We start from the raw sequence: 22,526 nt of genomic DNA, 5'->3' as shown, positions 1-22,526 counted from the left end.
GTCAACTGATGATAAAAAATTAGTAGAGGTAATTCCTAACCACTTTTTTAAAGCCATTTTAAAATAGAAAAATGTTTACCTGCTCTTCAGAAACCTCAGTAGGTGGAGGTGTGTCTTGTTCAGACGGGCGATGATCTTGATAATTTGCATTATGTCTATGACGTAAAGGAGGAAACAGTCTATTCCAGTTAATCATCCCACCCTGCAACCAGACACTGCTGTCAGTCTTTGCAAAAAGAACTACAGATATTTTTAAACAAAAAGATCACCCATCACACATAATACGAAAGGCAAATGTTTGAGAAATACTTTAAACAACAAAAACTGCTGCAGTCTCTTATGAAGTAAAAATTGGGACTGGTTACTGCTTTATTAGTTATTAGAAGTAATCACTGTAAATTAAGGAAAAGTGCTAACACGAGGAAAGGATGTTTCACATCCATTGTGAAAGATCTGGTTTACTACAGTGCTAGATTTCTGAGGCTGAAGGACCACCAGCCTCTTTACTGATAGGGATTTGCTCGGCAAGAGATGCAACAGTGGGTCCTGCAAGTGCTTTGCAAGACTGCCACCGGAGTTAACCAGGGAAAAAGAGTGCAAGAAATAAGCGGGGGTAAAAAGCAAAAATGGATTCTCAGCGCAGTGGCAAAACCACATCAGGAAACTCAGAACAAGCTCAACCTTCAGGATACCTGTGATTTCCATGCAAGCGATTAGTTCTGTGATACCAATGTGACTGTTACAGACACACAGGTCACCTCACCTAACTTCCGCGTATTAAATACCATTGCAAAATCTGGCCGTGTTCCAGCACCAAAACATTTTGTAACTACATAGTAATAATACAAATACACAGCAGTAATGTACATACGGTGTAAATCACAGAACCAAAACTTACTTTTAACAACCAAGCTTCAAGTCTTGTAATAATAAGATGTTTAGAATATAAAGTACAAATACTGAAGTACAAGCTTTACAATTGTCCAGAAATAATTAATCCTCGTTTTACTAGCTTAAACAAACATTTTTTAAGGGATTTTGTATCACACCAAAACCACAGGCCCTGCAAGCAGGGAAGAAGAGCAAACCCCAGATCTCTCTTTTCTATACAATTTATTAAAACATCTTTTGCAGTTTGTGCTGTCCTTTTCCTCCTTCCCTGCTCCCTCTGTTACTATGGAGAAGATCCCCCTCCCTTTCTGTATATATAGGACATGGACTTCCTTCCTCTAGTTGCTCTATTTTAGTTCTATAATGTTGTTTCTCAGAAGACCTTCCTCTTAAAAGAGTTTTTTCTTTTCTCTCTCAGCAAGGGCTCTTCCTGCCTTTATGTACCACTATAGCATTAAATTCTCTCTCATCAGCAGCTAAACCTGCTCCTAGACCAAAAAAAAAAAAATTATTTCGTTTTCCTGCCCTTTCCTTTGTTTTCTTCCTTTCTCTCCAGAGGAGACCCAACCAACCCAGACACCACAGGGGGCAGTGCAATAGCACACTTAAAAAAGCATTTGGGGAGTCATGAGATTTGAAATGCTAGGTTGTGAAGTGTTCCAGCCCCTTATACACTAAAGCGCATTTTTCCCTGTGAAGATATGCAATAGCTAGGAGTCATCACCGATTTTCAAGACATAGTTTCCACTGTTAGTGATTCTGAATTTAAAAAATGATTACGTATCTACATTTCTATTTTGCGTACTGTATAAAACATTTGCTTAAAAGTCATGAGGTTTTAACCAAAGGATTCCGTATAAGCCTTGCGTTAGCCAAACAGCGTAGCATAGTAAAAAGGAGAATTGGTTGCTAGTTTAAACCCAGAGAGGGATCTCAGACCTTCTAATCACACCACTGCACTAGTCCGTGGTCTTGGAAAATCACATGTCCTGTACTTCCCCATCTATAATTTCCCCTAACTCAGAATTATGTTGAGTTTTAATTCATTAACTTTGAATTTCTGAAATTCTACTAAGCTCTATAGTTCAGCAAGAACACTGCATTAATGCTGCTTTGCCTGTTTTTATTCTTTTGAAAAGACCCAAGGAAGAGAAAATAACTCTTCCACAGGTCATTCACATTAAATTGGTGAATTGAAAAATGCCAACAGGACTATGACACATTCCTTTGAAGCACCAGAAGTCATACAGAATAATGTATATGAAATATAAAATCTACAATAAATGTATTAATTCAGTAGTATTCCAGTGTATCTGAAGACTGAAATAAACGTAACTTTCCAGCTGTGCTCTCAGCTTCAATGCTGAGCTGCCTATTCCAGTTTGGTTTTGCATTCTCCCTGTCCTGTGTGCTGTCACCTAACACTACAAAGAGACTTGTCTACTTCCTTATCCTAAACTTACAATACATTTTAAATTAACACACACAGAATTCATTACTTTCAATAAAAAAAAGCAGACTCCTTACAAAGGTAACTATTTAGTTTTGAAGGTTTACAGCAGGTGTCTTGATAAACTACAGATGTGGACTGATGTATTCAGAAGAGTTCCATGTGAAGACTCTGCTAACCCTTTCCCAGAAATAACAGACTAGACAAATTAGATCAAAATAGTTGTGAAAAGATCTTTTGCACTATACCAGCTACTAGGAAGAAAATTAACTCTATCCCAGTCGAAACCAGGACACCTCCCCTTCATAATTTTATGATGGTTTCTGTATTACAGTGGTTTTTGACTGTGCTAACACACTTACTCTGCGAGAAGTCAGGAAGATTTCCCATGAAGATATCCAACCTGATGAATTTATTTAAGTGATGCTTCTAAACCATCTGAGAGTCCCTACTGGGGAATCAGCAAACAATATTTATGCATTTCACAATATACTTGAACCCTGGCACCAGCACCCAACAGCACAGATGAGCTCACACCCATCTCCTTACCCTCCACAGGAGCCTTGTCTCAGTTAACAGAGCTTTCTGGAGTGGTCCAAAACAGAGGCAGAAAAGGAGCTAATAATTAAGCAGTGAGGATGATCAAGGGTCCAGTATGTCAGCTCCTTTCCTGTGCAGCACTTTGAGCAACAAGTGTCTGCCAGTCTAATCCATGTAATGAAATCCAGGCAGTTCTGTGATTCTGGTTTGTCAGTTTGTTATAAAGGGAATTAAGTTTAATACTAAATGGTTTGGGGGCTAGGACTTGACATGACTCAGGACTAGGTAAGGAGGATGCATTAATCCTCTTACATCCAGAGCCAGTTTCCACAACTGACACTCATGCTATCTTGCACTGAGATTATCTCAGGTGACATTTTTCTTTGTCCTGAATCTTAGGTGTCGGGGAGCAGCAAGTGCAGGTACTGCTCCAAGAGGAAAGGCAAGCTGAGAGCCAAGGGTGACAACAAGGCCAGCAGAGGCAGTGGCCTCACTGAAATGTGCTGTGTTCCCACAGGATCCAAGTGAGAAGAGCAAAGCAGGTCCAGTGACAGTAACCATGGTCAGCCAAAAGTCCAGATCGCCAGGCAAGTGTAAGACCAAGCCTAGAAGTCAAGTCAGTGGGTCAGGAGCAGGGAGGCACACGTGTATCCACAAAGCTCAGCAAGGACCAAGGGCAAGGACCTGAACTTAAAAGCAACTCCCAGCCAAAGTGGGTGAGGCCCCAACAAGGCCTCTCACAGGTATTTCTAACCACAGCTCTTTCTCACGCAAGTCTGCTCCAAGGCTGAAGAGCTGTACTGTACCAGAGCTGACCCTCAGCACAGGTAGCCAAACCCCTACAGAGCCTGCTGGAGCCCTCAGGGACACGACATAAACCAACGCTTTCCCCCATTCAGTGCTCTGGACAGTAGCCACTTGTCATGTTATCTACGCAAAGGTAAGATTTCTTGTTCACGTCTGCTTCCTTAGTCCAATTTTTCCAGGTCCAATTGTGTGCAAGATTTACTATAGCAAAAGGAAAATTTTTTTTTCATATTTAATTCCTCCATTGTTTTGTTTGTGCTGCAGGATGAGAGGCTCAAGGAGGCCTTCTCTGCTTATGGCATGAAAACAGCACCAAGCTCACTGTAGTCAAGAGGCTGAAGGTTCCCATCAACTTGCATGCACTGCTCCAGTCCCTGCAGTGGGATGCTATAAAGAACTTCTAGTCTCCATTGCCAGCTGTCATACTTATTTTCATGGCGTTGATCAGAAACTCTGTTTTGGAAGTCCTGACTGCTGCACCACTAGAGAGAGACACGCACTGAAAAATTCAGTCTACAGACTATAATTCATAAAAATACTTTGTACAAATTGGTGACTGGGGCCTTATTTCTGTCTACAACATAGTCTTCCACATGTCATCATGAAAAACATCTGACAAAAAGACTGCTTCACTAATTATTTGACTAGAAGGGTGATGAACACACCTAAGAAAGGCCTATAAGTCTTTCCCCCTCCCTTACTCCTAGGTTGTAATTTTTTAACTAGCGAAAAATTCATTTTCCTTTGGTTTAGCAGTGCGGAGACTCGGTGAATTGGTTGACTGTAAATTCTTTGTTACTGCCTGACAGGAGACAAACATACCAGAAGTGGATTAGGAGAACACTGGTGATGCTGCAACTTCTGTTACAGGAAGACAACAAACCGGTCACAAGTTTAGATGACCAAAGAACAAAATTTAAGAACAGATTGGTTTAAGGGAATGGGAAAATAGCAGTTCTTCATTGCAGAAAAGATTGCAAGGAAATGCCATATTGATGACTTATTCTTGGATAGTTGCCAGGGCTTTACATACTGAAGTTGTGCCGTATGAGGTACATCCTTGATGTCTTTTTTTGTTTTGGGTTAGTGGATTTTTTTTTTTTTTTTATGGTGTCTGGGACAATACTGTTTACAAGGAAAGGAGTATCCTCCTTTCCTACAGAATAAGGAAGAGATATCTAGAGCTAGCAAATATCCCTGGTTGTGCAGCCTGTTAAAACCCCAGTTATGCCATTTCTTTTCACGTCATCACCTTCCTCTCTTTTTGAAAAGCAGCTCTGTTTCCCATATACATACCTGCCATGGTATATTTTGTAAAAGCACTTCTTACCTAAAGCTTGACAATTAAAAATGTTGTATTATGGACATTTAAGAAATATCCAGTTAAGTAGCTGTCACATCTGCACATATTTTGATTAATTTCAAAAGAAATGAAAGAAAATGCTTTATAAAAGTCCTCTGGAAAGTGATGCATGTGGTTAAGATATTCTGATAAAGTTATCTCATGTACATGGTTAATGCCAACTCGCCATCTGTTTGCACAAACAGGAAGCACCTCCTGATATCTGTCCTGTTCACCTTTTCTTAACATAACAACCGCAGCAAAAGAAAAAAAAAAAAAGGAAATTGCTTTGCATTTCATCTTTTAAAGTAACATTTTTAAAGTTTGCTACTCTGCATAGGAGCCATTACTTGGTACAGACATAAATATTGTCTTCTTTCACATAAAGCTTCCTTTTAAAAAATGTACTGAAAGCAAGAAACACTTACTTGCTTTTCAGACATAAATTTTTCTACAAATTATTGACTCCAAAGTATACATACTGATTATATAAACAAAGAAAAAGCATAGCCATGAATGACACAATGATACCTGCTGCCCTGAACACTGCGTAAGAAAGATCAATGGCAATGGTGAAATTTCCAGTAGACTTATTCAAATGTCTAGCCTGCCTCTTCTTGTGAGGACAAAACTCTTCTGTTTTTTTGGTTGTTTTTTTTTTTTTTTTTTTTTTTTTTTTTTACTTTAAAAACTTCCTTTGAAAGGGGGTAGAAATGTAACAGTATTAGTGTTCTGAGCATCGTTCTTAATGATGGAAAGAATTTTTCACCAAGGAAAGCACTCCAGCAATTTCTAATGATATTCCAGTTTCCTCTGGAAATTTATCCTACAGACAAGTCTCTTCAGCGAAGAGGCTCTGTCTCCAACTCTTAGTTGCTGCATCCTGAACTTTGATGCCTGCATTGTCCCAGAGGAGCTCATGTGTCACAGAAGTTCAGAAATCCACATGTAGTCTTTTCTGAAGCCTGATCAGTTATTTCCTTTGAAATCTAGGAGGAACACCTTAATCTGGCCTCTGAAGCTGCCTGAGAGACAATGGAACAGATTTCAGCACAGGCACGATGCCTTCACAGTAGCAGATGCCAGAAATGCCAGCGGGCATGCACATCTGCTCCTTGGAGGCGAGGTGTAAATGGCTGCTTCTGCTACCGCATTCAAGGGAGGTGCAGAGAGTTGTGAATGCTTCCTCGCGTACTCGTGCACGCCCAAGCACTTGGCCTTGTAGACCACTGCTTGTCACACACAACAGGAAGGGGTGCCGTTATTTGACTCAGACACACGACTGGCTGGCAGTAAGTGAAGAGCTGCGTAGGTACTCCCAAAAACTGGCAGTTAGCTCAGAACACTGAAAGAGTCAGACTACTCTGCATTTAACCTGTTACAGTAAGGGTAAATACCTATCCTGTACCAAACTGTGCATCACAGTAACATTCACTTTTCATTACTGCTGTGATGCAGTAATTCAGCCAGAAAGTGATGGATCACTATGCCGAGAAGAAAGAAGATATTTCATATCAAGCAGAAGTTGAAAGATGGCATTTTTGAGAACTGATGTTATTCATTTGTCCAACATTAGGGAAGTGTTGAGCAGGACTCTCAGACTTTGTTGCAATAATAAATGGGGATTTGGATCTTCTCTAGACAGTAGAGACAGGTCTTCAACCATCTTTTCAAAGCACTACCTTTTCCAGACTTCCCGGCTTCCCTTGCTTGTGTCAGCTGTTCTTCATCTAAACTGGGTTCTTGCTGGTGCTGTGACATCACAGATATGGTCACAGCTACATCAGCTGAAAACACGCATCCACGTCATACTATTGGCAGTGGGACTTGTCACTTCTTCCCACAGAAATCTCAGCTATATATTGAAAAGTAAGTTCCCATTATTAAAAATTAATCTTTACAAATGAGTGCCTTGTGAGAGGTGAAGCTGTCGATCAGAATCACCAGCTGAATTTTAAAGGAATGACATGATTTGGAGCTGTTCTTACGTTTGGCATTCAACACTTGCTGAGTGAGATAATTGGGGGAGGGGTCCAGTGTGCCAAATGCTGAAGGCAGGTCCACCAGCATGAACACAGAGTCTGTACTTGAGGAAATAACGTTAGGTCTGTTTTAGACATTTTACACAAACCGGAAACAGTTCTAATCCTTACTACATGGCTCTTCGGATGTTGACTGGTGACAGTGGACTGTTATTAAAGCATGATGATTAGACAGATAATCCTTCATTCATCTCCTGTGCACAAACCTTTTAAAAGAGTAATAAGGAATAAGTAGAGGCTGAAACAAAAGTGAGAAATCAGAGTTCCAAAATTGTTTTGATTTGACAAGCTGAGATAACAAACACTGGACACAAAGAAAACTCAAAGCCAAATTCTCCAACATACTAGCATAAACGTATACTCGAGTATATAAAGGGCTAGTCTATGATGACATAGGGAAAAAAACAGATTAGCATCCCATTTGGGATGTAAAGATTCAAGTTCTGTCTTAGGTTGCAAATAGGACGTGCTTCCATTTGTTGACATCCTGAAGTCAACATACAAGGTGTCATACTTGCAACGCTGTTTGGCGAAACTTTTGTATCTATTGTGCCTCTTAAGGTAGTGCATTAAGGAACAATCAGTGAAATCGGCCTGCCGTTGTTATGTGCTAATATCAGAGTTCTAATCAGAAAACCTGAATACTAAGATGGACCACTTGTATCTGAACTACATGCTTCTTGTTTACTACATGCTATGGAAGGTGACACTAGGAAGAAGAAATGGCCCATCAAGACTCTCTCAGTGCAGACTGGAAGGACAACAGAAGCAGCCCTGGAATCCAATAACCAACACTACCCCCCCCCCCACCCCCCAACTGGATGCCTTATTTGCCCCATGTCAAAGCTAGAAATGAAGGGACAGGTACAACTAAAAAGAAACTTGCCTTCTGTAAACAGGAATTAATCAGACAACAGAGAATTAAATACTCTGGAAATGCCTGGGGAGATTTGTACGCCAGAGCTTTTTTTTGTGGGGAACTGCCTCAAGTTAAATTGTCAGAGGAAGAGAATACAGAACAATCACATAGGAGAATAAACATACTCTATTTCTCAAAAAAATATTTGCTTTGAAATAAAACAGTATTTTGCTTTAGGAAGTTGTCCAAGCACTGCATCAACCACTGCTTCTCTAGGGAAATTGATTACAAATATTAAACCAAATTCAAAGGCTATAGCTCAAAAGCCCAGTCAGAAAGAGAATTTCATAATTCCAGTCCAAGAAAAAAATGATAGTTCAATGTGTGAGCGGGGTGCTACCGAGGAGTAGGAGTCAGAGACAGTTAGCCTTGTGACTGTGACAACTGGCTGTTAATGAGACACATTCATCTTATTCTAGTAGTACTACTAGTGTCTGCTTGTGGAATTGCCAATTTCCATGAAAAAGACAGAAAAATAAAGTGGTAGTCTGTAGAGGAAATAGTCATAAACTGTTCATTACCTGGATTAGCACCCTGGCAATTCAACATTTTTAATTTCACACCTAGAATCCATGAAAAAAGTTATTCAGAAGAAGAAAACAGAAATATCTAAATAGCAGTGGGTTACCAACTGCTGCACATGTTATTCAAATGAAACAGTAAAAAACCAAAGAGTGCACACATGCCAACATCAGCAGTATATGCAGTTTTAATACTCAGCAACCTCTAAGAGTAAAGCTCCCCTTTTGAAATAAAAACAGGCTTATTCTCAACACAAAGAAAACATTATTAAACAATTACAGAGAATAAATAAGGTTTGAAAATGCCAGAAGAGTGTCAAAAAGCAAAGGATGAGTTAAAGACTCATTGAGGTCTGAAGGAGAAGATATTTTTTTCTCTACAAAAATGGAAGCTGTCTGTGGTTTCAAAAAAGGCTTGGGGTGTGTCCACACATGTACATCGGCATGCAGAGGAAGGGAAGAATGAAGGAATACTGAGTCTAAATTTAGCCACAATGATTATTGCTGCAACATACAAGCTTCATTCATGGGCTGAGATAAACCCATAAATCACTTATTAGTTAACAGAATTCTTTAAAAATACGATGTCAAGTCTTGTACACACACATCTCAGGAGTCTGAGCTCAAATAACTTTTTTATCCTATTGGTACCCTACACATAGTTGTCTTTGAAGTTTATGGCAAGGTTGCTAAAGGCAGTTTCTATTCAATTATGTCACAAAATCCCAAAGTAGCCTTAGGTAACACAGACTAGTTGGAATGGAAACCTAATTAGAGAAAAAGTCTTTGCGTAACACTTGGCTGAAAATCTCACCCGTTTATTCAGGTAAAGCAGTCTGGTAGATTCCTTCCTGACAATGATACATACATCTGTGGAACAGTATGAACAAGCCGCTTCCATCCAAAGTCCTGGCTGTGGGAGCAAGAGTTTATATGGACCCGGCAATGTATAAAGGTTGCAGAAGGTCTTCAGGGTTCAAAATGTCTGTTTGAAGGACTTGTTGGTAATTTGTTGTTGGTAATAAACTTGTGAAGTTATTCAAGAATACTTCGTCAAAGTGGTATCTCTCAGTGCCAGTGGGAGAGCTAAAAAATATGCTCAAGTCTGGTTCTTATACTTCTTTGAGAAAGCAGAAATGGACTGTCTGGGAGTACATTCACTGAGGGATTTTTTCCTGCCATCATGAATGAGGATAACATTCCTGAGGAGGAATTCTTGTGCCAGGAAAGTCTTCGCTCCATTAATCTATTTTTTTCCAAGGTCAGGAGTTTACCGCTTAGATATAACCAGAAGGTAAATCAGCAATCTAGCCTCACAGTCCTTAGCTGACAAAATGTGAAACTTGCACATTTCTCAGGATATGAGACTCCCCGTAACAAGAAAGACACTCAGCGTGCCTCCCCACAGAGCATCTCTCCAGTGTCCCAGGAGAAAGACATCTAACAAATGAACTATTAGAGGAAGTCACATTGTTACAGAAGAAGTCTGGTCTTTGCAGGCAGTAGAATCTCATATAGAGATGCCATGTGATATGAATCAAAGGAGAGTCTGGCCTCACTGAAAAGTAATGGCAGCTGGAATAGAAGAACAAAAAGACAGGAGGGAAAAGACAAAATAAGCTTAAAGTGGAGAATAGGGCAGGAAAGAGGTAATGAAATGAAGATTTTCATATATTGCTGTAGGCTTATCACACAGTCTGGAGCAACCTGGTGAAGCTCTCTTCTGAGCCAAGAAACTTAAGAGAAACCAAGAAGCAGGCAATACAGTGTCTTTAACATGCTCAGCACGAATGAAGGAATATATGCTCTGTGGATACAGAAAGCATTTTTTCAAGAGGAAGGGACTGAGATTCATACATTGCCCCTCCCGAATGGGCACAGGGATGAGCGCTCAAAGGAGAAGTGGTATTTAGTTGCCAACAAAAGGCGCTGACCACCTTTTCGGCAACTTTCCACCACCTTCCACATATCCATCTTTAGCAACAACAGCGTTGTTAATAATACCTAGGCACAAACTCCTCCCTTATCTATTTGCAATTCGGTTATCTGCCAGCCTCCCTCCAAGTTTCTAAATAGGAAGTGAAAGTCAAGTTGACTCCCTGCTACCACACTTGTGCACAGATGCAGCAGTTGCTTCCCTTTTCCCACCAGGGCTTTCATATGGGTTACAGAAAGATAAACTTTGAAGAAATGCTGGGAAATGAAAGAGGTCAAGAAATAGGAAAGTCGGGAGAGGAAGACCAAAATGTTCATTGATATTACAGTATCAAAAGGATAAAATAGTGCCCAAAGACGTCAACTACATCTTGTCTGAACGAGAGAAAGGCAAGAGGCATCCATCCCTAAAATCCTATGAGCTTCATGATGCATCAGCAAATGATTACTGGTGGTGACATGTGATGGGAGAGAACTTCCCCCAAAGCAAAGAAGGATTTTGTACAGGAGCAAACACAAAGTATGGGGAACAATGGAGACAAAGGGGAAGAGATGATGAAAATGTGGGAGGAAAATGGCATAGTGGGGAATGAAAATGTGAAAGTGATATGAAGGGGAAAAAGAGATCAGATAATGGGGAAAAAAGAAAAATAGGATAAATTATTTAAATTAGAAAAGAGGACAGACAAAAGAGTGAGAAAGAAAAGAACTAAGAAACTAAAGTTTTAAAAGCAGTAGAAAAGTAGCAAGCTGGTATTTTTTGAGGGAATGAATACATATGGCACACATTTTAGTCTACTGCCTCAAAAGGTGCATGGAGGTGATGCTCAGTAATTCTCCATTTCTGACAAGTTCATCATTTCTCAGGATTATCCGTGGAAGAAAAAAAAGAACAGAAAGTTTTCAATATGCATACTACCATCTGTTTAAGGGCTGTATCCACAGCAACTAGAAACCAAGACAAAAATCAGTCACCTTGTAACCACACTCCCCTGAGAAACTAGCAACGTAAGATAATTTTTTCAGTTTCTAACAACATATTCAGACACAGTACCACTGAACATTTAAGGGCTAAAATGAGGAACATCAGGTAATGAAGTTGGTGGTTTATGTTCAAATTCTACCACATACTCAACCTACTCCTCGAAATTATGAGTGTCTGACAACCCAGCACTCACACGCACAGCTCTGTGCTTCAGGCTCCTCCAGACCAGAACATTTCAGCTAGAGAGAGACTGGGAAAGGTAAAGCTCAAGCAGTTGCCAGCAAAGAAATTCTGGGGTGGTTGGGTTTTTTGTTGTTTGTTTTTTTTGTTTGTTTTGTTTTGTTTGTTTGGGTTTTTTTGTAGAAAGCATCCAAAGTGAATTCTGCTTTGGATAAAAGAGCTCAGTGAACAGCAGGAAAAAAAAAAAGATAAAATTATTTACATCCCAGTATCTTGGAGGTACATTAAAACCAACGTATGAGAAACCTTTTTTCCCCAGTGTCCTGGTTTCAGCTAGGACAGAGTTAATTTTCTTCCTAGTAGCTGGTATAGTGCTGTGTTTTGGATTTAGTAGGAAAATAATGTCGATAACACACTGATGTTTTTAGTTGTTGCTAAGTAGTGCTTGTACTAAGTCAAGCATTTTTGGCTTCTCGTGCCCAGCCAGCAAGAAGGCTGGAGGGGGCACAAGAAACTGGGAGGGACACAGCCAGGACAGCTGACCCAAACTGGCCAAAGAGCTATTCCATACCATATGACATCAAGCCCAGTATATAAACTGGGGGAGCTGGCTGGGAGGGGCGGATCGCGGCTCGGGAAGTAACTGGGCATCGGTCAACGAGTGGTGAGCAATTGCATTGTGCACCACTTGCTTTGTATAGTTTAATTCTTTTAGTATTACTATTGTCATATTATTATTATCATTATCACTGTTTTTCATTCCTTTCTGTCCTATTAAACTGTCTTTATCTCAACTCACGAGGTTTTTTTTTCCTGATTCTCTCCCCCATCCCAGGGGTGGGGGGGAGTGAGCAAGCGGCTGCGTGGTGCTTAGCTGCCGGCTGGGGTTAAACCACGACACCCAGTTTCTTTCCCTTTTTAAATTTTTTTTTTTTTTAACTTTTACTCTTTTTGTGTTGGCTTGCGTAACTTGTCAGGCTCACATTCTTCAGAATTTCTTGCAAAGACCTGAAGAATAAGCTTACTACAAAAAGCGTCTATTTAAGAAAGGGGCCTCCTTATGGCCAGAACAGAATCTGCCACATCGTGCGGACGATGGAGCACCATTAAAACTACCTATTATGTTCTTGTGTTCTTCTTCCATAATGCTACCAATATACAGGGAAACTGCATTGTCTCTCTTCTCAAACAGATGAACTGAAGAGGAGTAGCAGGAGTAAGAGGAATGAGCAGAGCACCTTCTCAAGGGGCAGCTAAACAAAATTGTTGCACTATGGCATACAGAGGAAAATTAAAGTTCACTTCCCGCACCAAACAAAACAGAAATCAGGAGAGAAAATGTTAATTTATCTCACCTACAGCACGTTACCTACAGACAGCATATTGGGACTCCAGAAATCTGCACAACATTCTCCTAGAATATAATTCAAAGCCATATTTGATGACTGATACGTACTTCGCAGCTTTTATTATTTTCAGCTTCAGAAAAAAAACTCCCTACGAAACTGATCTACATTCTTTATTACCTTCACTCCCACAGGTAAAGTTATCATCTAAATTCCATCTGTAATGTGATCTGTTCAACTCCACTGTCTTCAAATTGTAACTTCCCAAGCCTCTGAAGGCAAAAGAATTGCCCAAGTACAGCAATCCAGAAAATGGTTTTCAATTTTTAAAATATTATTTTGAGATTGAAATTAGCCTGCTTTCACTTCTACCACTACCTCTGAACATTTGTGAATGATGCTTTTTGTGATTTAGTTGATGGCCAGTAAATTCCGTGAGTGAGTCATTCAAAAAAAGGCTGGTCAAAAGCTTTCATGATACAACTTTTCTGAAGAGCCTCTCTGAAACATTCACACATTGATTCCATTGCCTTCCCATCACTGGTTTCACAGATTAGCACTATCAGTTAACTAAATGCTGCGCTCAAGTTAAAGGCCAAACATGAAGGTAACTTGAAAGTGTTTCGGCAACTTGTAAAGGGAAGCATCTTACTGATGTTCAAACAATGTTCATTTATTTTACTTAAACCCCTTCACCTTTTTAAAGAACTCTATATGAAATCAAACATGAAAAGACATTTTTCCACTTTCATTGTTCATAGCCTAAGGGGAAGATGAGAAGAAAATGTTATCAACTCTTCTTTTATCGTTTACCATTCTGAACTCATTTATCACTTTTTGCAATTAAAGATAGATTATAAAGATTGGCCTTCGTAACTGGAAATGGCTTCTTCCTCCTATCTGAAGAAACCTGGCTGCACTCTTTCCAGCAGCTTGTAGCCCAACAGACACTTTCAATTCATTTTCTATTACAATGGCAACGTTCAAGAATTGAGTCATGTCTAGTGCAGTTCTTATGTCAAAACTGATTAACCTTCTGTTGGGAATAGAGAAAAGTAGATTAGGATCTTTCCACCTGAGGAACAATTTCATCAGATTGAAATGTTAAGAAATCAAGGAAAACAGAATTATGTTATCAGGGACAGGAAACAAAGATTCATACTCCAGTTGTTGGCCAAAGCTTTATGCCATCACACTTCTAATTCTGGCAACATATTAATGGTAACATAGCTATACCTACTTGCACTTCACTACCTCGAACACAGCGAGAACTTGTGTATCAGTACAGAGCTGTGTTTCAGACACAGGAAACTCAGTGAAGACCTCAAATTGCTAGGCTGTAATTAAATTATGAGCAATATATGTTCACATAGAGCAATGCAAGGCCTATGTTGTCTGCTCGGTTTGATAAGAGTAGTAACACATACATCTAAGATACAGGAAAAAGTGAACTGAGACACCATCTGCCTTGTTTTACTGCCCTACAACACAAAGTATGTGAATATCTGCATTTGCTGGTTTGACTAAAACAGAGAAAATAAAAAGGCTCTGCTATTCTATTCAATAAGGAAATAAAACAAGAGCATTAAACGCAGCAAACAGAAAGTCCCTGTGGTTGACCTCTGTAAGAAAGTTACAGAATTTAATTTCTGCACTTTCTTAAAAGAAACAAGCCTTATTCGAAGTACATCTGCAAACAAAGGAGTTACGTAGACAATTTTCAACCTCTCTGAAAAGGATGCTAACAATACAAATACTCAGAAGAGTCAGGAGCAGTTTGGCTTCCTAACTTTCCACAATGGCTCTTACTAAAGACCACCGAGAGGCAATCACTTTACCTTTCAGCTTAATTTTTGGTGAAAGAATGCCAGAAGATTGTCTGACATTCTGCTTACATCTTGTGAAACGTTTTAACATATAAAGCTATACAAAACACTTAAATAGCTATTAGCACTACAACAGTGTATGAAAAGACTAATGGAGAAGAATAAATACAGTATTTTTAAGAAACAGGAACCACAAAACATATATGAACCAAAAATGTATTTTTCCCATAACTTAACATAATCTTTACAGAATGTGTATCAATACCTGCTGCTGCCTTTGCCGTCTCATTTGGGCAACCTGAGACATCATGATTTGACGATCCAGTAACTCCATTCTCTGCTGCCTCTGGATGTCAACTGTTGCTCCCATTCCCACTCGAACTTCATTTGTTGGTTCCACAGATGAGAAGATTGGTTCAAGAGTCCAAGAAAATATCTTTGCTACCCAGCTGGGTACACAAAGAATTCGATGAACTTTTAATATACTGCTATTGTAGCAAATCCCAGAAACCTAAAACCAAAAATGAAATGTTAAAAAAAACCCCAAACCAAAAACTTAAATACACCAAATTTACTTTGTATTTAGCTGCAGATAGCAGTTGGTCTTTCTGTTTTTTAAAGCACTTTTTATTGTATTTACCCAGAGTCCTCAGTCAAGAATCAGAGAAAGAATAGGGGATTTCTTTACCTCCAACTTCCCCACAACTACAGACTACTACTTTTTAAAATCTGTGTACTGTATTGGCTGTGACTCAGAAAGCTGCTTGGGGTTTTTTGTTTGTTTCAGAATTTGAGCCCAAACCAAGCAACCCTTTCTCAAACAGGTCAAAACTCAAAGAAAATTTTCATTTCTAGTAAAGAAACTGGTCAGGGTATGCTGCATGCTGACCTGAGAAAATTAAGGCTGCCCTTGAGGATGCTGAAGCATTGTAAACACTCCTTAAAAAACCAACCCCCTTAAGGATTCTGCCACCACCCCCCAAGTCTCTCCTTCTAGTAAAAACAAAAGCAAAACAGCTGATTTGAAGTTAAATCTAAGAGTATGCACACACTTATTCCAAAAGGATCCCATCTACCTTCTAGGAGAAAAAACCCAAAAGGTTCAAAAACCAGTTCATTAAAAACTGTGATATTGAAAAAGTCAGTTTTTGTGATGCCCTTCTCCTACCTATAAGAAAAATACCGATTCCCTGCATTCACACTCGTGCTTGCCTTGCGGCTTGATTTCATTTCAGATTCAGGAGGAGCAACAGAAATCCATGTGCCCCATAAATGATCTACAGTCATCACTCAGCCGTCATTTTAAATCCCATTATGAAGCCCTGGCACTTGAGCCCAAAGTGCTCCAGCAGGAAGGCCAAAGCTCTTGCACAAACGCCGAGCCTGCATTCTGCTTTATGCCACATTTCAGTATTCACGACTATTTACTGTCTGTTATGCCACAAGAATTATGCTATGACAACAGAGTGAAATGAACAGGAAGAGATATGAACCCAAGAAAATCCGTAAACATACCCAAACAATGCAATTATGCTAGAAGCAATATAGAAACTCCAGATCTGGGCTATTTATTTGGGGATCTTTATTTTATCTCACTGACATTTGTATAAACATACCAAATGCATTGCTGCATATACAAAGGGAGACAGTATAGGAAAATGCAACATTCTCAGGAAGCGGGATATTTTTCAGATTATTTACAAGGTTATTGTTAATTATTCTGTGGGATAATGAGATTTTTAGGAAAAATACATTCTGCTTTGGGAAACCATGATTTTCATTTTATTCTACTTTCATTTTATGACTGCTCTCAGGGTTGGATTAACACCAAACACAGGCTACCATTCTAAAATGAGAAAGAACAGTTTTAAACTACCCTTAACCTCTTCAATCTTTTCTTGCTATGAAGAAGGAGGTAAATGGGATGGGCTAAGAGGAAGGCCACAATCTTTGGCATCATAGTGAAGGCTGCCTTTAACAAAGATTTTCTGTATTCAAAGGAAGGTCCTGACTGGACTCCAGAAATGACAGGGCACTGGAACAGAAGCTTCTTCATGACCTCAGAAATTCTTTCCTCAGCTCTAGTGAAACTGTTCCAGATGACTGTAAGCCCATGACAAAAACTGGCGCACATCAACTGGAAACTAAGATAGAACTACAAACGCCAAAGAATAAGTGGAGGAAAATTCATATCATTTCTGCAATTCATCTACTTCTGGTATGTAGTACTTGAGGTATCTACCTAGCAAGAAGGTCCCGCAGAAGGTAACCACTTGGTCCCAAGAGAGTTACGTCGATAGGCTCCTCGCTCAAGAAAACCTAGATTGTAGGGCTACCAGGAAAGTAACTTTTTTGGCAGCAAGAATTACTGAACCAGGTTGCAAATATTACGTATACATTTAATCTGATGATTTCTTAGATACAAAATGCATAAGCAGCACCAGAACCTACAAATTATCTTTCTTCCTCCCACCTCGTATCGTTAGGCTACGGAGCCAGGCCCCCCTTTGGTCCCAGGGATTCTGCACTCCTGGTTGCACAGGTGTAACCAGGCAGGGAAAGCTCTCCCGCTCAAAATACTTAGTCCAACATCACACCAACATTCCCTCACGTCTTCCAAATGTCCCTCCCAGCTACTGATCTCTGCTCACTCTTACCACCTACAGTCCTTTGTTAAGGTCTAATGTTTTCAGGGCACTCTAAATCTTGAACGGGTTCAAAAAGTCACAAGAACAAAACAAAGCAAGTGGTGATAGGAAAATCTACATCTCCCTGCATGTATGGCAAATCTTGACACGTGTCTGAACACATTAACCACAAACAGAATCATTCTCTTATCAACTCAAGATAGAAAGTACAGCAAAGAGATAGCCGCAGCATGTCTTTAGCGTCAGAACTTTGGGACTTGTTTGTCTCAGAAGGGAAAGTGTACTGCAAGCACCAACTAGTAGCTGCATCAGTAAAAGCATTCTCATATTTTTCTAAGTAGAGACAGCTAGTCATAGAATCACAGAATCATTTAGGTTGGAAAAGACCCTTAAGATCATCAAGTCCAACCATTAACATTGCCAAGTCCACCACTAAACCATGTCCCTAAGCACCACGTCTACACGTTTTTTAAATACCTCCAGGGATGGTGACTCAACCTCTTCCCTGGGCAGCCTGTTCCAGCGCTTGATAACCCTTTTGGTGAAGAAATTTTTCCTAATATCCAATCTAAAACTTCCCTGGTGCAACTTGAGGCTGTTTCCTCTTGTCCTATTTGAGAAAAGAGACCGATAGCCACCTCGTTACAACCTCCTTTCAGGTAGTTGTAGAAAGCAAGTCATTCCAGAGCATTTAATCAGAAGAAAAGGCTTTATAAGGCTAAAAGTTTATGGACACTGCTAAAATGGAGAATGGCACTTAGCACTGTGTGTGAGACTCATACGCATGGCTCCTATCTGCCTTCCGAGCTTTACTGAGCTCATTGGAGGAGCATGCCTGGTCTACAGCCAATGCACCAGTTGCAGTGGGCTGTCTTCTCTCTCCTTGCTGCTCCTCAACAGCAGACTAGTGTCTTGGCCCCTCCTTGTCCTGCCTTAGACAGAAACTCATTGCATAACCCAAACGTGTGGACTTCTGTGCTCACAGAGCAGGAAGTGGAGAAGTCTGACAACATAAAGTTCACAGTAAAATCTAAACTAAAAAGCACCTGGTGAAGGAACAAGACAAAACTCTGTGGGACTAGCAGAAGAGAAGTACATCTTCTACATATAGCTGCCAAGAAATGTACTAACTTACTGTGGACCACTAAGTGGACAGAGCAATCATGTGAGACTGCAATTCTTCACAAGTATAAACAGATGGAAGGACAGACTCGGCGGTGAAGAGCACCAAGCGTACACTGGCAATCCACCTTGTTACCTCCACATCTGTTAGGATTTCAGTGAAACTCCCCTTCCACTCTCCCTTGATTTACTACTCCAATTCTAAAGCTATTAGATGGACGTATAAGAAACTTTAAATGCTGTGCTCAGTTTTAACAGATTTTCAGGAAGTTTCATCTAGTGAGGAAGAGATACCTATTTGCATATTTCCAATAAACCCAGAATGGAGACATTTGTAGTTAAAATAGGTCTCGTGATTCAGTCTGGTTTAGTGTCATACACTCATGTTAATGTCAAGTATTTCCAAAGAACTTCCTCTTTAGCTGGTTCATATGCAGAACTTGATATATATAATTAAAAAAAAAAAAAAGCTTTGACAAAGTATAAAGTAACTTTTGACACAATTTTTGTTACCGACATGTAGTGAATTTCTAGTGTTTAAGTAAGTAAACCAACTTTGTTTATTCAATGAAGATAAGATGATCTCATTATATCCCAACTTCAGCACTGTACCTTAGATTAAATAGCTACTTCCTCCAAACAGATGAACCTCCAGAGTATTTTAGGCTCTAAAAAGTCACCACAGAAAGACGTTGCAGTTAAGTTCACAATGTTAGAACGGAGAATTTTTGGCTGGCAACATAAAACGCATCTTAATTGTTTTCTGTTGGTCACACCATCATAACCTACAACCTCATCCACCGTATCGTATGAGGCACAATGCTAACCAGAGGAAATGGAGTATGCTGGAAATTGTCTGGCATGCCGCAGAAAAAAGTGTGCTTACATTTTTTCAGTTTCTTAGCATCATGGGTTACTACTGGTCCTTCACATAAAGTTTCCTAATCTCTTCCTGCCCTGTATAAAGCCCAAGTTCCCCTCCCCTTCCCTCATGTCCCTCCAAAATTGTACACTTTTTAGAAAAAGGAAGTAGCTGTAGTTTCTCTTTTACATTAGGTAAACCAAACATGGAAGCTCTCCAATATTTTACACAACAGAGACACATATGCTCCACTACTAACTGAGATATTTAAAATCACTGTACCTGATTAACAGTAAAAAAGGAAATCAAATGGAAACAACAGTAGGCACACTGGTGTAGAAAACGATGTTGAAAATTATTCTGCCTAATGGTTAGAACTTGACAGCAAATACTCAATTATTTTGTTCTGAATAATTTAAATATATTCATCATATGTATTCAAGACTTTGCTGTTTTCAGATAACAAATTGAAAGCAAATCGCAGTATTCTTAAGGTGAAGTGACATTTTTATACCTATTTTATCTGCTTTGTCCTTAGTATGTTCTGAATTCTATACAACTAGAACCAAAACAAGGGATTACAGTTTGTGTCGAGATTCTGTATTTACCTTCATTACAGAAACGCATTTATCAAACCAAGAGAGATCCTATGAAAACCACTCAACAAACAAAACCGCTACACATGTATTTTCAACTTGTAGTTATAACCTGCAATGTAATTGTAACACAACAGATTCTTTTGTTCGGGTTTTCTTCGCAGAAATAGTTACTAAGAGTATAAACAGCCTTTTGCAATAGTTAGCTTGACAGAAAAATAAGACTATAATAATAATAAACTAATTCTCTTCAGTTTCCTTCCCAGTTGACTGGGCTCATAAATTTCCCAGATACCTTGAATTTTTTTTCTTCGGAGTCCATCAATGCTATCTTCATTGGTCAGGTACAATCATTATCAGATGTCAGTCATTCTTTGTGTATGTGCAAGCATGACTGTACTGCCATTTCAGCCCAGTACATCTATTCTTAACTTGTACTTGTGACCTAAGGATAGGTTCCCTTGGGTCTTTGCTAGAGTTCTGCAGGCAATTGTCATCATATTGTTAACCAAACCTCTTTACATAAAAGACATAGGAAGACTAGGGAAAATGTGGGCCCCCTCTGGAAGGAAACGGGAGATCTGGTTACCCAAGACATTGAGAAAGCTGAGGTACCCAACGACTTTTTTGCCTCAGTCTTCACCAGCAAGTGCTCCAGCCTCACCTCCCAAGTCACAGAAGGCAAAGGCAGGGACTGGGAGAATGAAGAACCACCCACTGTAGGAGAAGATCAGGTTCGAGACCATCTAAGGAACCTGAAGGTGCACAAGTCCATGGGACCTGATGAGATGCATCCGCGGGTCCTGAGGGAACTGGCAGATGAAGTGGCTAAGCCACTATCCATCATATTTGGGAAGTCGTGGCAGTCCGGGGAAGGTCCACTGACTGGAAAAGGGAAAACATAACCCCCATTTTTAAAAAGGGGAAAAAGGAAGACCCAGGAACTACAGGCCAGTCAGTCTCACCTCTGTGCCTGGCAAGATCATGGAGCAGATCCTCCTGGAAACTGTGCTAAGGCACGCGGAAAATAAGGAGGTGATTGGTGACAGCCAACATGGCTTCACTAAGGGCAAATCATGCCTGATAAATTTGGTGGCCTTCTACGATGGAGTTACAGTGTTGGTGGATAAGGGAAGATCAACTGACATCATCTACCTGGACTTGTGCAAAGCATTTGACACTGTCCAGCATGACATCCTTGTCTCTAAATTGGAGAGACAGATTTGACAGATGGACCACTTGGTGGATAAGGAATTGGCTGGACGGTGACACTCAAAGAGTTGCTGTCAATGGCTCGATGTCCGAGTGGAGACCAGTGACGAGTGGCGTTCCTCAGGGGTTGGTATTGGGACCGGTGCTGTTGAACATCTTTGTCAGTGACATAAGACAGGGGGATTGAGTGCACCCTCAGCAAGTTTGCTGACGACACCAAGGTGTGTGGTGCGGTCGACATGCTGGAGGGAAGGGATGCCATCCAGAGGGACCTTGACAGGCTTGAGAGGTGGGCCTGTGTGAACCTCATGAAGATCAACAACGTCAAGTGCAAGATCCTGCACCTGGGTCATGGCAATCCCAAGCACAAATACAGGCTGGGCGGAGAATGGACTGAGAGCAGCCCTGAGGAAGAAGGACTTGGGGGTACTGGTTGACAAGAAGCTCAACATGACCTGGCAATGTGTGTTTGCAGCCCAGAAAGCCAACCGCATCCTGGGCTGCATCAACAGAAGCATGACCAGCAGGTCGAGGGAGGTGATTCTCCCCCTCTACTCCACTCTCGTGAGACCCTACCTGGAGTACTGTGTTCAGCTCTGGGGCCCCAACATAAGAAGGACATGGACCTGTTGGAGGGAGTCCAGAGGAGGGCCACGAAGATTATCAGAGGGCTAGAGCACCTCTCCTATGAAGACAGGCTGAGAGAGTTGGGGTTGTTCAGCCTGGAGAAGAGAAGGCTCTGGGGAGCCCTTATAGCAGCCTTCCAGTACTTAAAGGGGGCCTACAAGAAAGCTGAGAGGGACTTTTTACAAGGGCATGTAGTGATAGGACAAGGGGTAATGGCTTTAAACTGAAAGAGGGTAGATTTAGATTAGATGTAAGGAAGAAGTTCTTCACTGTGAGGTGGTGACTGTGAGGGTGGTGAGGCACTGGAACAGGTTGCCCAGAGAAGTTGTGGATAGCCCTTCTCTGGAAGTGTTCAAGGCCGGGCTGCATGGGGCTTTGAGCAATCTGATCTAGTGGAAGGTGTCCTTGCCCATGGCAGGGGGGTTGGAACTAGATGACCTTTAAGGTCCCTTCCAACCCAAACCATTCTATGATTCTATGATCATGATTGGATTTATCTACCCCAACGCAGACATCTGTAACTTAAAAGCCTACTTAGGAGCGGGTTGCTTAAAGCTGGTTTCATAGTCAACAGAGAGAAATGGGCACTGTTAAGATGTGACTCATCCTATGGCAGATGTCTCCAAAGTACACACACAGCTGAATTACTCTCACAGATTCCCCCTCTAAACAACG

The 22,526-nt window shown here is 40.5% G+C and overlaps 1 protein-coding gene across 1 annotated transcript in view; it reads right to left on the bottom strand.

Annotated features, from left to right (window-relative positions):
• Window positions 1–22,526, bottom strand: part of UBAC2 (UBA domain containing 2) — a 106,651-nt gene that overhangs the window by 4,296 nt on the left and 79,829 nt on the right. Inside the window, exons 7-8 of the mRNA XM_050898622.1 lie at window positions 15,050–15,295; window positions 80–202 (exon numbers count right to left, since the gene is read on the bottom strand). Of these exons, the coding sequence (XP_050754579.1) occupies window positions 80–202; window positions 15,050–15,295 (369 nt within the window). The remainder of the gene's footprint in view (window positions 1–79; window positions 203–15,049; window positions 15,296–22,526) is intronic.

Source organism: Gymnogyps californianus, chromosome 1 (assembly GCF_018139145.2).
Source record: "Gymnogyps californianus isolate 813 chromosome 1, ASM1813914v2, whole genome shotgun sequence".
Classification (NCBI taxonomy): domain Eukaryota; kingdom Metazoa; phylum Chordata; class Aves; order Accipitriformes; family Cathartidae; genus Gymnogyps; species Gymnogyps californianus.
This window is presented reverse-complemented; position numbering and strand designations above follow the sequence as displayed.